Here is a 16313-nt window from a genome sequence, read left to right on the forward strand (position 1 = left end):
ATGCCACCATATGCCAGCAATGCCCCTCTGCTATGTACATTGGTCAAACTGGACAGTCACTACGCAAGAGGATAAATGGACACAAGTCAGATACCAGGAATGGCAATATACAAAAACCTGTAGGAGAACACTTCAACCTCCCTGGCCACACAATAGCAGATGTAAAGGTAGCCATCTTACAGCAAAAAAATGTCAGGACCAGACTCCAAAGAGAAACTGTTGAGCTCCAGTTCATTTGCAAATTTGACACCATCAGATCAGGATTAAACAAAGACTGTGAATGGCTATCCAACTACAGAAGCAGTTTCTCCTCCCTTGGTGTTCACACCTCAACTGCTAGCAGAGCACCTCACCCTCCCTGATTGAACTAACCTCGTTATCTCCATACTGATTTATACCTGCCTCTGGAGATTTTCATTACTTGCATCTGAAGAAGTGAGGTTCTTACCCACGAAAGCTTATGCTCCCAATACTTCTGTTAGTCTTAAAGGTGCCACAGGACCCTCTGTTGCTTTTTACAGATTCAGACTAACACGGCTACCCCTCTGATACTAGCTTTAGAGTGAAGTTCCTCTGCCAACTTCTGTGCACTCTTCAGAATGTTTTGATATCCCTCATCTGACCGGTCAGACTGTAGGTATGACTTTGCTTTGTCCAGTTGTTGCATTGCTCCAGATATATCAAGGTCAACACCTTGAAATCTCTTGCTTACAACATTTATTTCGAACAGTATGTCATGCCACAATACTAAGCCACACAGAAATCTGAAGTTATGTATGTTTCTGGTGATTCCCTTTCCCTCTGCCACTGTTCTCCCATGAACAGTTCCTGTCATAGCATTATCCTCCATAATGGCAACTATGGCATCATCTGTCTTCCCAATTTGGTGTTTGATAGGCTTTATCACCTCCACTCCACTTTCCCATCATGTGGCACTCAGTGATTTCAGTGTCAGAGAGGATGTTCCCAGATGTTGCTTTAAAATTTGCCATTGATGATTTGATGCAGAGAAAAATACATAGATGCTTTGAATTACTTTAAAAAATTCAGCAGCCTCACTAGAAGCTGATGCTGCATCACTGACCACCAAGTTCAATGAATGAGAACTGCATGGGACAATAAAAGCTCGAGGGTTTAACTCTTGGAGCCATGTCTGCACTCCTCTGTTCTTTCCTCTCATGTTGGCACCATTATCGTAGCCCTGACCGCTCTCACGTCAGCTATCACAATTCCCGTATCTTCCAGCTTTTTAAGAAGCATATTTGTCATACCAGCTCCTGTAGTATCATCAATGTCAATAAATTCTAGAAAATGCTCTCTGACAGTCACCATTGCAGGGACAGTTTCACTAGGTTCTGTTGTTGTTACAAAATGCACCATTAAAGTCATTTGTTCCATATGGCTGATGTCAGGTGTGCAGTCCAGAATAACAGAGTAATATCTTGCTGACTTCAGATCTGCCACAATCTTCTGTTTGACTTTTGTTGCCAGTAACTGTATGATCTCATTTTGAATTGTTTTTCCAAGGTAGTGGTGTGTGTACATTTCTTGGGTGGTGATTCTTCTTAGATACTCCTGGAGTACAGCATCAAGCTCAGCCATCAGCTCCACAATTTTAAGCAAGTTTCCATTGTTTGGCACATACAGCTGATCTGAAGTGCCACGCAGTGCTAGGTTTTGGGTAGCAAGCATTCCCACAATGGCAATGAGCCTTTTTCAGAACATTTTGTCAGTAGAGAGACTCAGTTGCAATCTTCTCTTGCTGCTGATCATCTAGGGTGGCCTTTAACCTTTGTCTCATCTCAAGCTCTTTCCACCTATGGAATGGTCTCTGGTGATTTGCTGCCTTCTCATGGCATGCCAGATTTCTAGCCAGATTTTTCCAGTCCTTTGTTCCTGTAGAGCCCAATGTGGCTGGAACATTAGACTGGAAGAGTTTGCAACAAAAACAGTATTCAGCATTCTGGGTTTTTGAGTACATAAGCCATGGCCTCTCCACTTTGTCACTATTGGGGATTTCATGCCAGCAATGTGTTGGATGGAAACTTCTATTTTCATTGTCTGTGGGGAACATGAAGTTTTTCACTTGCTGTGGCCCATGCAGTACAAGGAAGTCCCTCAGGCTACTGCTTAAGTGGGTCCCCAGTCCTAGATCATCTAGACTTAAGGAATTGAACTCAGCAGCAGCTGTTTCTTGCGCCTCCACCACACTCTTCTTTGACCTACACTTTTCTTCAGGAATGTGCATGGTTACATCCATTTGAGATGGAGATATGGATGCTGCAGTAGCTGCCAGGTCACCTGCACTCTGACTAACTGGCATCTCCTCACCACTCACATCCTCCCTGGGGCCGGAAGGCTCACCGTGAACATTTGTGTCTATGTATCTCAAGAGAGCTCCTTCCTGCTTAGATAGAAAAACTTCCTTTGCATTCTTTCTTTTTCTGAATGCTGCCCCAGAGGGGCATTTTTTTCTTTCACTCTTGACTGCTGTTCTGTGCCAGCTATAGTGGCTCTCAACACTCAATTGAAGGGGACAAATAAGCAGGCTGGTTGCAGGGCCTGAGTGAGGGAAGATATCAGCATCTTATGGGCCTAACTGGCTCCTACTACTTCAGTTGACTGCCTGTTCTCCTCAAGTGGGTTCAGGGAAGCAGCAGGAAACAGGAAGCTCCCTGAGAACCTGGTGTTAATCAGTCCAGGCTCCTAGGGGTGCTAGAGAGGTAGATAAGAGGCTCCTCCTCCTCTCTCTCCTTGCAGCTCCTGCTGCTTTCTGTTATTCCCTCTCACCTTTTCTCCTGCCTGCCTGTTAGGTCTCTTGTGCCCGCCTTCCTCCAGCACAGCACTCCACCATCTCTGTGCATCTAGAGCAGAGAGAATACATATGCACCACTAGCAGACACAATTTTCTACACTCTGGGTCCTAGTGGCCCCCACCACCACAGTCTGGCACCCTGGTGACATAGTGTAACTACACTAAAGAGAAGCTGCTAAAACCCACAAAGGCATGACATCTACCATGACTGGATAAAGTAAACAAATCATGTGTTACCAGGTCTTTTAAAAACAACCAGACCAAAAAAACCAATCAACCAACATGACCAACCACTGCCAGATTCTTCAGCACTACCACAGGAGTTTTCCAATATACTTCTAAAGGCAGAGAAAAGTCCTGCAATGCTAGAAACTCTACCAACAGTCTCCACTTACCATTGCTTTGATTTTCTGTTTATTGTAATTAACTGATAACATTTGTTCACTTTCAAAATATTGGTAGAATTACAATATTTCCTGAGGCAGAGGAAATGAGATTTGCAAGGCAAACTGCTGGCAACTTAAGATAACTAGGCTGGTGGCACTGACATACATACTGAATTATGAGAGACTAGAAGTGTACAGAATTAAACAGACAGAATGCAAGTAGTCCATGAACACTCTCACCCACTGCTTCATGGGGAATATGGACAAGAAGAGAGACTTTTAAAAGGTGTCATGTAGAACAATGAAGCCCCATATAATTCAAAAAATACAAAGCATACATAAAGACTACCTTTCAAGAAATAACTATTGCTAAAGGTATACTTGCAAGTAGCAGCATGTAAACTCTTTGTGACAGGGAATGCCTTTTTGTTCTGTTTGTACAGCACCTAGCACAATGGTGCCTTGGTCCATGACTGGGACTCCTAAGTGCTATGATAACACCAATAAATAACTACAACCATTTCCCAGAAAAACCTTGAACTCGATGATGAGAACGAGACCTTGATGTGAAACATCATGTGATTCCAGAGAGGGTTTTTAAGGAAGATTTTCAATGCCAAAGTATGTGTGAAATAGAGACTCTGTGAAAACCATAATCTTGGGAGTTTTGGTAGAAAGAAAGCAGAGAAGAGTAGTTTTAAGAGGACAGATCATTCAGAGTTTAAGATGCTAGCCTGGTACTCAGGAGAACCAAGGATCAGTTCCCTGCTCTGCCTTAGATTTCTGCTGTGACCTTGGACAGCCACAGTCTCTCTAGGTATATGCTGTAATGAAACATTGCAGCTGGCCCGTGTCAGTTGACGTAGGCTCATGGGGCTCAGGCTGTGTGGCTAAAAAACTGTATTATAAATGTTTGGGCTCAGTCTGGGGTCCCAGAGTCCAGGCTCCAGCGCAAGCCTGAATGTTTACATTGCAATTTTATAGCCCTGCAACCTGAGCCCAAGTCAGCTGACATGGGCCATCTGTGGGTATTTTGTTACAGTGTAGACATACTCTCTGTGCCTCAATTCCCTAGCCAAAAAATTGAGCTGTACTTCCCTGTCTGAGGTGCTCAGTTACTATGGTATTGGGGCTATCTGAGTAACAGATTAATAGTTGATATGGGGTGGGTGAATCTGCAGTGTGAAGGGCAACAGAAGTAAACATGCAGAACTACTATATATATAGAGAGAGACAAGCTTGCATGCTTCATATCAAGGGTGAGATTAATTCCTGAGAGTGTGATGTTGTTAGCTTTGAAACAATCTGGTTTCCCCAATAACAGACAGGTATATTGAACAAATTAAAGCCATAGGTGTCAGAGTGGTATTAAGAGAAAACACAGAGCCTATTTTGCATCATTGAGTAGCATTTACTCTTGCGAGTAGTCCCAGCGAAGACTGCAGAATTGGTACCATAGAAGGCAATTCAGAATGAGAAAGCAGGTGAAACCTCTTTATTCTCTGCTTCAACCTACGTATCAAGAAAAATCAAGAAATGTCTAGATCTTCTATAAGAGGGGGGGAAAAAGAGGGCATTGCCAGAAAATGAAACCGGTGTAAAGCTTTTTGATCATTAGATGGATTTCACTAGCTGCCTGATGTGTTCTGTAAGGATGTCTTTCAGTATTCCAATGACCTACAAGGTGACACTGGAATGTCAACAATGTCCCTAGCAGCTGTATAGTCTGGAACTGTGACCCAAGCAGGACATGTGGCAATGCATATTATTAAATGATGGTGTTTCCACTTGACAATTCTTAACAGATTTTTAAACATATATTGTCATTCTGTGGTTATGATTAGCTAAAGTGATAATTATTGCCATGAGTCAAATATGATAGGTCAGTTTCTCCTGCAAATATTGTCATCATAGCACATTTCTACCACAAACGCATTTGTGTTTCATCTGCAAAGGATTTTGCAAACATTAACAATCTAACTCTCACAATGGCCCTGAGATCCATAGAATATAGACACCAGGATATTTTTATTTCTGAAGCCTGAAAAAATGTTAGAATTAAGCAACATGTGCAAATACATACACTATGATCCTGCAATCCTTTAGGCAGATGAAACATTAATTGAAATTAAAAGCAGTTTGTTTAAGGACTGCAGGGTTGGGCCAATGCAGGATTAGGCTGACAGCATATATAAATACAGAACTCAGTTCCCTCTACACTCTCCCTCAAAACTACTTCAAGTATTCAAGAGAAATTTCTTGCTGGAACAAGACTGAAAACAGAATAATTTTACACAAAGAAATATACTTTGCCAGCATCTCCTTTTGTGTTGCTGATTCCTGAAGATATTTCTGTTAGCAGGTGAAGCAGATACTGCAGGAGAAAGGTCTTATCAGCTTAATTCTGCAATGAAGTTATAATCCTGTGTTTATGACCTCACAGGGTTTTGCTCTGATAATGCCAACTTTAGTATCACAAATTGAGCATTCTGAATTCAACAAAGACTGAAGCAGAGGGAGAACACAGTAAGTGAGAGATGGCCTTCCTTTCAACAAAAATGTTAAGCAAGCAAGAAAAAAATATGAAATGCATGTAAAAGGTGAATGGTTTTTGGCTTTGGAGTCATACTATTTGGAAACTTCTCAAGTAACAAAGGGATACTGTATTTAACTGTAGAGCTTTATATAATTCGCAATCATTTAAAAGGGGGGAAATTAACAAATAAACACTAGAGGGAGCTGCTGTTCTATTTAAGCAGCTTCTTGGCTTTACTGTTTTCAGCATAAATTGTTATGCATTGAAGTGTGAGAAGTATGAGCACACAGCTCAACTGTCTAATACTGAAATAATGGAACAATACTCAAAAACAATATCAGGGAGCAAGGACCAAAATCAAGAATTCTGCACCGGGAGTGAATAATACATTTTACAACCACACACTGTTTAATAACCCCTTTAAAAATACTCAAAAGGGAAAACATAATATCATCTGGGGGAGATAAGATGACAAAAATCTTCTTTTATAACCAATTAATAGAAATTCTCATTGACTTCAATGGAGGCTAGATTTACCCCAGAGAATACATGAAGCAAAAAAAGAAAGACACCTGAAAGAGGATGAGCAGAAAATGTCTCTTTATTGAATACTCCAGCTAAAAATGTAATGATTTGCCTTTCTGGTATTGACATAGTTCTTAATCAAGACTGTATAGTAGGTTGTAAGGGATATGAACTTACTACAAATATAGATGTTAGAAAAATAATAACACAGAATTTAGGTGTTGAACAAATCAGTGAGCCACATATAAGAGAGCTAGGAGTCATCAGGCTAGATTCACAAGAGGGTGTAAAGAGAGTATAAACTGGCATAATTTACACCTTCTTCTGGCTCATCAGATATACAAATAACACTCATTTAGACTGTCTAACACTCACATCGCTTACCAGTGTACAATTTATAGTCTGTATACATCACTTGAATTTGGTCCCACTAGCCTATTACCCTGTACTACTTTATGAGTGTCTTCTACACCAACTCCCCTAAAGATTATATCGAGTCTAGTCTCCAGTGTTGCTGGCTCAGAACTCTCCTTATTGAAGTTTTTGCCCTTTTAACATTTTAACAGTTGAAAATGTTTTCTGACTACCAAATTTAAATGCTCCTATATTAATTTCATATACCCAATCTGTGTTTTAGCCTCTTTAAATACTCACTTTTATCTTATTCTTTCTGAAGTACTTATGGGTGGTGATCTTATATCTCTCTTCTCATTTTTCCTGTAGAGTCCAGGCTCTACATGCTCAGCTCCCTTAAGCGCTTCATAAATCTTAGCTGCTAATCTTCTGATAGCAAACCTATGGATATGTATGCTAACTGTGCTGTGCCCTGGACTGTGCAGAGGCAAGGCCAAAGGTAGGGGCAGACAGTGTGTCCATGTGAATGAAGCAGTTACCTCCATTTAATGTCCAGCATAGGAAGGGCCAATGGAAGACCAAAATAGCAAAATAGCAGACTGAGATAGATTGAATGGGAAGAGAAATGACAGAAGCAAAAGGGAAGGAGCAACAGACTAGAAAAGAAAGAAGGAATTAAAAAAGCACCCTATAGCCTTGTCTATTTACAAAAGTAGTACCTCTTTAGATATTTTAGTACAATCTCTAATGTGGACTTAGTTGTACCAGTATAGTTAAAGTGGTACAATCGTCTTATTGTGGATGCAGTTATATTGGTGTACAAGTGTTTATATTGATACTGTTATTCCTGTATGGAAGGGGAATAAACTATACCAGTACAACTAAGTCCACATTAGAGATTGTACTATGATAACTAGATATGTAAAACATGATAACCCTACCTAACATGTTATACGGATACAAAAAATGTGGACAGACAAGGCCTAAGATTGACACCTGTTATCTTGATTTTTAAACAGATCATGTTTGGCATTTGTGTTCAACAAGGTTCTACATCACTGCTTTATCGTTCCATTATCCTTGTTTGGATTCCCTCCACTGTACGATGTCTCTATCACAAGGAACCACAAACTGTACACAGGACTCCAAGTGAGGCTTCAGTATGGCTGTATGAAGATGAATTAATATCTACTTATTTTTATACACAATGAATGAACACCACCATCTGTTTTTTCTTTCTGAAAATATTTTGTTAGAAAAAATTAAAGAAATTGGCAGTGCCAGAATGTGCAATCTTTTGTTTCTTCTTAGATAAGTGCAGGAACCATCTATTCCAATTTACTCACCTACCACTGACAGCTTCCCTTCACTATGTCCAGCAACATCATTTCTAGAAAGAAGGATTCTGAAATATGGATTGATGGATATCACTTATCCCAGTGAAGGCTGAAAACTGTCAAAATGTGATTTGAAACTGGGAATATTACTAATGTTCAACCAGCACAAAAATTTGATGATAACAACAACACTTTTGTTTAATCCTAACCATTAGTATAGACCAGGGATTCTCAAACTATGGCTCAGATGTAAACTTTTGTTCACAGAGTCCTTCCTGATGAGTCACAGAATGGAACATTATGAAAACTGTGCAGTAGGGCAAGAGGCAGTCGTCCAATGGTGGATTTATATTTTATAGAGTGATCCACAGAGTGAAACAGTTGAAGAGCTGCTTGCAGACAGTGAGTTTCACAAGACAAATACACTTTAAGAAAAGAACCTTTCAACTCGTTGACTATAAGTTTACCTTATTAAGAACTACACACCTAGCTCTTAACACTTTTCATGCATTTGTGTGTGATGGCATTTTTACAATATAGTAAATAGTATATACTGTCACAACTCTTATCAAATCTTATTCTCTCAAAGATCACATTCGTTACTGCCCAGAGAAGCCCTGAAGCAAGCCAAATCCAAGCCTGAGCTCAAATTCCAAATAATGTATCTTTATTAAAACCCAAACTCTCAGATGTGAGCTAAAACCTTTAGTGCTGCATATTATAAACCCTTTCATATAGTTTTGTATTTCTTAATCTTTTTAATTCTTCTGTAAACTCATTTGATCTACAGTTGAGTGCTCAATCCAGTATTGGGTATAATCCTCTACACCATTCAGTTGGCAAGCTCATCACACAGTCCTTCATCTTTCAAATTATCCCTCTGAGAAAGAAATGATCAGATCTTAAATACAGCATCATACATTTGGTAAACTGAATGAATGCACAATATCCATAGTTAGCATTTTCAGCCAGCCCCTCTCTGAACTGTTAGACAGCAGTTTGGGATTTTGTTTTTTCCCTACTGCACTGAGCTTTGAAGCCTCTCTTATTTGAGATCCAATTCTTTACCTTTGTTCTATCGAAAGATTGGAAGTTGTAACTGCCTGATATTGCAGAGAGAACAAAGATCCATTGTGTTCATTTAAAGCTATCCTCAGGTAAGCTGCTACAAAAATGCTAACAAAGTATACAGCAGTTCTTGACTGAAGTGAGAATTTCCCATTTTCCTTGCTGGTTACTCACCGGAGGTCCTGGTGATCCTGGTTTACCAGGGAGTCCCGGTTTACCTCGCCTTCCCTGGAAACAACAACAACAAAACCCAGACATTCATAAATATTACATCTGAGGATTGATTTGGAATAAAATAATCTGTAAAAGCAAGATTGTACTGTTTATTAACAAAAAGATCAAAAGCTATCCAAAGTGGAAATACTTTTTACCATTTATTGCAGCATCGATAAGAACTTATTGCCTTAGAAAAGTTCTTAATAACTATGGGAAATAATGTATTTGCATCACAATAATTTTTACTGGCACATTTTTCCAGCTAGGTTTCAAAAGTGAAAGCATATTGATAGGGAAGTAACATAACAAACCCATCATCTTGACAATGTCCAAATAAATTACATTTTATTTGATCGTTCAATGGTCTGGGATGTAAAACTATAATGCAGCTGTCACCATAAGCAATATAATAATTGTACAGGTTGAACATAACCAATTTAACATATGCCCAGCACCCTATTTCTCAAAGCTGATTTTCAGCTGTGTCACTAGTGAACTGAAATATGTGTGTCTTACTTATTGATCTCCATTACTTAAGTCATTTGTCACCTACTCAGATTCACAAACAGCTAAACCTCAATTTCAAGAGCTAAGCAGTTATACAGGAATCCAAGACCGGAAGGGTGGACTAAAATCTTTGACTAGTCATACGTCTACTGGTATCATTTCAAAGTTTATGTATTTCACATATGGTCTTGAATTGTTAGGCTAACACACCATTACTTAGCTTATAATCAAAGGTTTCTTTATGGCTGATTGAGAGGAAAATCTTTGTTGATTTAAGTCAAACGGATAACATTTAATTAGAGCTATTTTTGAGGTTTGATTCCTTGGGGTTTCTTCCCCCATAGTCCTATGTTACTAACAAGCTAATAGTGTTGTGGTTGAAACTGAAATCATGTCAATGACCCATTAAGATTAATCTCACTTTGATGTGTTATTCTAAACTCCTTTAGAACCATTAAGATTTATGCTATGAACGTGGAATGGCAATAGTGTAGATTTTGTATTATTGATCCTTTATATGGAAAGAGTTTAGTTGTGTTTCAAGCATTTTTCTCAGTACACATTTATGAGCTGGAGCCATTGCAGTGTAAGCTGTGAATGAGTATTAAGACCAGTATGAATTTCAATAATATTTATCCATAATATCAAAACTTAACAGTGAATTTTTTTTCTATTTGCAATAGACACTAGCTAACCTCAATATTTCACCTATTTTTTATACAAAACCCAATTAGTCTATGATATGTTCTTATTATTGGTAACTTTTTATTCTCAAACACAAAGAACCATATGCTGCTTTCTGATATACATCCACCTTTCAGTGACTTCAGCAAGGTTACTGCAGACATAAATGAAGGTAAAAAAAGGCTCAGAATTATTATTTAATTCACAGGAGTTCAAAAACTAAGGCCACCAATGCCTTTCCTTGTATTCTGTACATACACCAGCAATAATTTAGCCAAATGTTGCCTCAAAATCAATGGGGATGCATAGGAGAAATTGAGGAAGAAGTTAACCAAACAGAAGTTTTTTTTAGAGTGCATGCATTCCTGTCTCTTACAAAGGCGATGTCGATTTTTGGAGGGTGAGGAGTGAGAAGGGATACAGCACTTGATTTGCAAAAATGCTCCCTGATTATACAGTTACTACCTCTGTGTATAAAACATGCATTTCTGCCTGTAAATGACAATCACACAAATACCTAACTAAGGCCTGATCCAAGTCAATGGGTGTATTTCTACTAACTTCAATAGACAGAAGGCAGGCTCTGAGTGAGCAAATGCAGTAATTCTGTTTTTGACAAACAGGCTAAAAATGAAATAACTTACAAGCTTAAATCTTGATTGTAAAATTTAAATTTGTAGTATTTTTTAGACACAATAACTGCTGACAACTAATGTCAAGTTGCTATGGCAAAAATACACACATTTGTGGCTATAAAACCCACTTTTGCCCCTGGATACGGCGTAAATATACATGAAAAAAGGTAGAAGTTAACAACTTCCAATTTATTTGCAAGTACCTGATTTAGCCAGAAAATATTTTATTTGTGCATGCCATTTTGCATGTGTACACACAAATGTGTTTTTTTTTTGCAGGAGCAAAATAGGAACATTATTCCAAAAACGTTCAAAAATTTTCAAAATGAAAATCCTTATAGACTCTGAATGAGTGTCACAAATTGACATTGCTAGAATATCACATAACTGAATAGATTATTTAAATATATGATAAATGATATATAGAGATGGGCCTGAGAAGTAGCATTTGGATTTGGGTCCAGATCTAAAACTTTCCTAAAATTTCAAAAGGTTAGGGACCAGGTTCCAATCTGGTTCCAAATTTCCTGAAAGTTCAGGGGTGTAGAGATCTGTGGTTTTGTTTGGGCTTATCTGTACTTTACAACTGTAAATATAAGCTAATGTTTACCAGCTTTATTTGAAAAACAGTAATCATCTGTATCCCCAAAGAATATAGACAGAAATATGATGGCCTAAATACAAAATAACTATATAATGGATCATCTTTTTAAATAGCTCCTCTGAGTTATTAGGACCAACATACTGTCAACTTCTTTAAAGCATGGCCCTGTTCCTGTTTGTATGTATTTAGGGTGTATTGAGGATGACACTTAGAACAGTCTAAACAAAGTATCAAGGAAGTGTTAAAGGAAAGAAGGCAGGGTTTTGATTGACATACACAACTGTGAATGGAGTGTTAATTACATAGGAAAAAACAGAATATTCTGGGAGCTAAATTTTTCTTTTTTTTACATATGAGCTGAAATATAATTTATGATGGATGTTGCAAAACTAAAACATGAGCGGGTGGCAAACCTTTTTGAAATAATTTACATGAAAAAATCAGAAAGAGAAATAGCTTTTTTGGTTCTGTTTTTACTTTGCCATTCATTAGTCACTGCCCATTGAGACCAAAAGTATACTTTCTCCTACTCTATATTCTACAATTAGTTTAACAGACAATGGTTTATGTCAAGTGTACAAGAGACTATATGGCTACAAGAACATCTGCAGTACACTCAACGTTAAAGGACTGGAAGGAGATGAAAATAATAATACCAGGGGAAATATTCTAGGAATGCAAAGTTTACATTTGTCAAGTGCTTGTTTCCAAATATTCATTTTTTTCTATTTCCTTTTATAACTGATTTTTTTTTAAATTAGTTTTCTTTACAGAGTTCATAAAAGTGAACACACATGTTCATTAACGTGAAAAATTTTAATCAAATTGGGTTGTTTTTTTTAATAAACAATGTGCAATAAAAACAATGAATTTTATCACTACTCTCAGCTCAGAAGAACTATAAACATAGAGACCCTTTAAGACATTAAGACCATTAAAAGAAAGCAATAATATTAAGTCACTCATAAAGTACGCACACCACTGCTTTACAAAAATACTTTCAGAATTTATTTCTGAAATGAAGAAGTAGTCATTCCTGGGGGCATAAAAATCAATCTCCCCTGCCTCCCCAACAGATACAAGACTTTCCTTAAAACTGTTATACTGTTATAATTGATCTATAATTGTTGTTTAAATCCTTCTATGACCATCTGAAAGCCTAAGCAAGAAAAAATTGTACTGAATGGAAAATGATTTCAATGTTTGGGGGAAAAGAATAATTATAAAAAGATTATCTTAAATCAATAAAAGAGCTCTTTTTCAAAATAAATTACAAGCTTTCCCCCAGGCCCTGGGGTAAGTCTTTTCCCCAGGATCAGACCAGAAACAGATTGTGACTCAATCATAATCTGCTTCCTAGTCCCTCTTTCATTCCAGAAGGGAGAAGCAAAGATCCCCTTGTGTGCTATCTTGCTTACTGCGTGGGTGGGAGTGCCAAGACCCTATCCACTCCTCACCTACCCACGTGGAAGAAGGAATTAGCAGCCATAGGGAAGCTTATCTCCTCTCTGCAGTGCTGGTCACAGTGCAGATTGTTGGCACAAGGGAGTAAAAGGTTGCTTTTTGCCCCCTAACTTCCCTGCATGGGGGCACCAGACTATATCTGGGCTCACAATAAAAAGTTGCTTAGCACTACACTCCATACACCCATCGTTATCTAGCAAATGTTACATTTAGAGTGAAAATCACAATTTTCACCGAGTAGTTACATTCACAAGAGTGTTAATATCTGGATTATGGAACTGCTCATATGAGAAATTAAGAAAAATCACCATAAACTTGCTGTTCCTAACTAAAACGAAATATCCAATATTCTGTAAGCTAAATTAGAAGAAAGGAAGGCATGATACTAACTGACTATATACCACTATCCAGATCAATCTCCATTAAATAATATAAAATAATTCACAAAGAATTGTAACTGAAATTTTTGTTGGCATGTTGTTGGTACTGGCATATATTTTTGTTAGTAATCAATGTAGTGAACGTTATCTATGAAGTAACTATGTAAAGTTTACGTCCATACCTCCCTTTATTCATGGAATGCCTTCCCTGGAATAATTTGCATTTCGCTTTCTTCTCTTACTGAAGACCCACTTTTGTCGCCAATTAGTCAGCCAACTAGTGATTGGTAGGTCACAGGCAAAAGAAAAAAAAAACACCAAAAAACCAACCAACCAACATATTATATGCTTCAGAACTCTCAGGTTGTGCACACAGCAAGAGCATGTACCCTTGTGAACTTATTGTACTTGTTCCTCTAGTTTATCAAAGCTGTCAAGTTTTGTCTTAAATCAGAATGTAAACTCTTCAGAGCAGAGATGGTGCGTGTCTTTTCATGTGTTTGTACAGTGCCCAACATGACTAAGGTCCAATTCGGACTGGGCCGTTAGGCACTACTGCAATACTAATAAATACTAAAAACATTAATCTCAACTGTAGCTCTCTACTGTATCATAATATAATCTATTCAACTTTAAGAACAGAATTCTTCATGAGAAATACAAGTAACGTTAGTGTCTAGAATACGCTGCAGGATTATTAAATATTTTAAGATATAAACAAGTAGCATTATGCAGGGAATCCTACAAGGCTTATGAAAGGGAATTAATAATTTAATGATCCCATACTGAAGTATGAGGGGGAAAATGTACTTGAAACATGTCAGGATGAATTTTCAAGGGAAAGGGCTAATTAGCAGTGTCTTAAAGCATATGTCATCACATTTTGAAAACAAGAACTAGTCCCTATGGAGAGAGTAGGCAGTTGGGTTTTAAAGACTCAACTACTCTAGCTAATATATATGATTAATGAGCAATATGTCAAGTGGCTGACCTAGCTAAAGTAAGACACCTTGAAAAAAACCTTTGTAAGTATACAATTTTTTAGAAAGAGATTACTTGTAAGGCCAAATTCAACATATAAGAGGATAAGAATGACCATACTGCATCAGACCAATGGTCCATCTAGCCCAGTATCCTGTCTTTGACAGTGGCCAGTGCCTTATGCTTCTGGCAGTTGGAGCTTTGGGGACACCCAAAGCATGAGGTTGGATCCCTGACCACCTTGCCTTATACCCAATGATGAACCCATCCTCTATGAATTTATCTAATTCTTTTTTGAACTCATTTATACCTTTTGCCTTCACATCCCATAGCAATGAGTTTCACAGGTTGACTGCACTGTGTGAAGTAGTACTTTCTTTTGTTTGTTTTAAAAAAAATGTCGCCTATTAATTTCGTTGGGTGACCCCTGGTTCATGAGTAATGTGAAGGGGTAAATAGCATTTCCCTATTCACGTTCTACATACCATTCATGATTTTTAGACCTCTGTCATATCCCCCCTTAGTCATCTCTTTTCTAAAATGCACAATCCCAGTCTTTTTAATCTCTCCTTAAATGGAAGCTGTTCCACCCCCTAATCATTTTTGTTGCTCTTCTCTGCACCTTTCCAAATTCTAATACATCTTTTTTGAGATGGGGCAACCAAAACTCCATGCAGTATTCAAAGGGTGGACATAACACAGATTTATATAGTGGCATTATATTTTCTATTTTATTATCTATCCCTTTCCTTATGGTTCCTGACATTCTGTTAGCTTTTTTAATTGCTGCACCACAGTGAGCAGATGTTTTCAGAGAACTATCCACGAAGACTCCAAGATCTCTTTCTTGAGTGATATCAGCTAATTTTTCTATGTATAGTTGGGATTATGTTTTCCAATGTGCATCACTTTGCACTTCTCGACACTGAAGTACATCTGCCACTTCGATGCCCAGTCACCCGGTTTTCTAGTTTTCTAGTGGTATTCCAGAAGGATCGGCACTAGGCCCAATGCAATTCAATATTTACATCAGGCCTGTGGGAGAACCACATGGGGAAGGGATCAATGCGCTTCCATAGGATAGAATGCTTGTTCTTTCAATTTGTTTTCTAATACCACTAGAAATTACATTAACAAAACTACTTTAAAAGAATATTCAGGTAGCAAAGTCAAGCATTCAGAAGCTAGGAACTGGCTGAATTAAGGCTGCTTGTGCAACCTAAATTCAGCCCCTTTGCACATATGCATTATTGATACAGTCCTTGTTACACAATTATGTACTATGTATTCTACAGGACTGCTTCCTCATTCAGTGTACAGGAGGGACAGTGAATGAGACAGAGGGTTACAAAAAGAAAACAGATGTTCTTTTCTGTGATGATGGATAAGATTATTACAATGCATATACACCAAGGCATTGAATGGAGTCTACACAATCAATTTTAATTGTATTTCCTAGTTTTTTTGTATGTGATTTAAATTGTAAGCTCTTCAGGAAAAGGACTGTCTCCTATTAGTGTATGGACAGAACCTAGCATGATGGTACCCCAATTTCAGTTGGAGCCTTCAGGCAAGTTGGGATGCTCATCTTAACCTTTGGAATGTCACCTCTCTGAAGCCTTTCAAATTAACCTCTCTCCCTAACGAACCTTGGTGCCTCCTCATTTCTTGTATCCTTGAAGTCTCCAAAGGAAGGCAGAAAGGCCTGCTCCCTTTTCCAGTGTTTTCAGGGTGGGAAAAGATGACAGGCCTGCTCCCACTTTAGTGTGTTCAGGTGCTTCAATTTTCTCCCCCTGCAAACTTCTCTATTTCTCCTCCCCT

General features: G+C 38.1%; 1 protein-coding gene across 1 annotated transcript in view; it reads right to left on the reverse strand.

Annotated features, from left to right (window-relative positions):
• COL19A1 (collagen type XIX alpha 1 chain) overlaps positions 1-16313 on the reverse strand; it is a 311359-nt gene that overhangs the window by 106469 nt on the left and 188577 nt on the right. Inside the window, exon 17 of the mRNA XM_034766226.1 lies at positions 9196-9249. Coding sequence (XP_034622117.1) covers positions 9196-9249 — 54 coding nt within the window. The remainder of the gene's footprint in view (positions 1-9195; positions 9250-16313) is intronic.

This window comes from Trachemys scripta, chromosome 3, assembly GCF_013100865.1.
Source record: "Trachemys scripta elegans isolate TJP31775 chromosome 3, CAS_Tse_1.0, whole genome shotgun sequence".
NCBI classification, from domain to species: Eukaryota; Metazoa; Chordata; order Testudines; family Emydidae; genus Trachemys; species Trachemys scripta.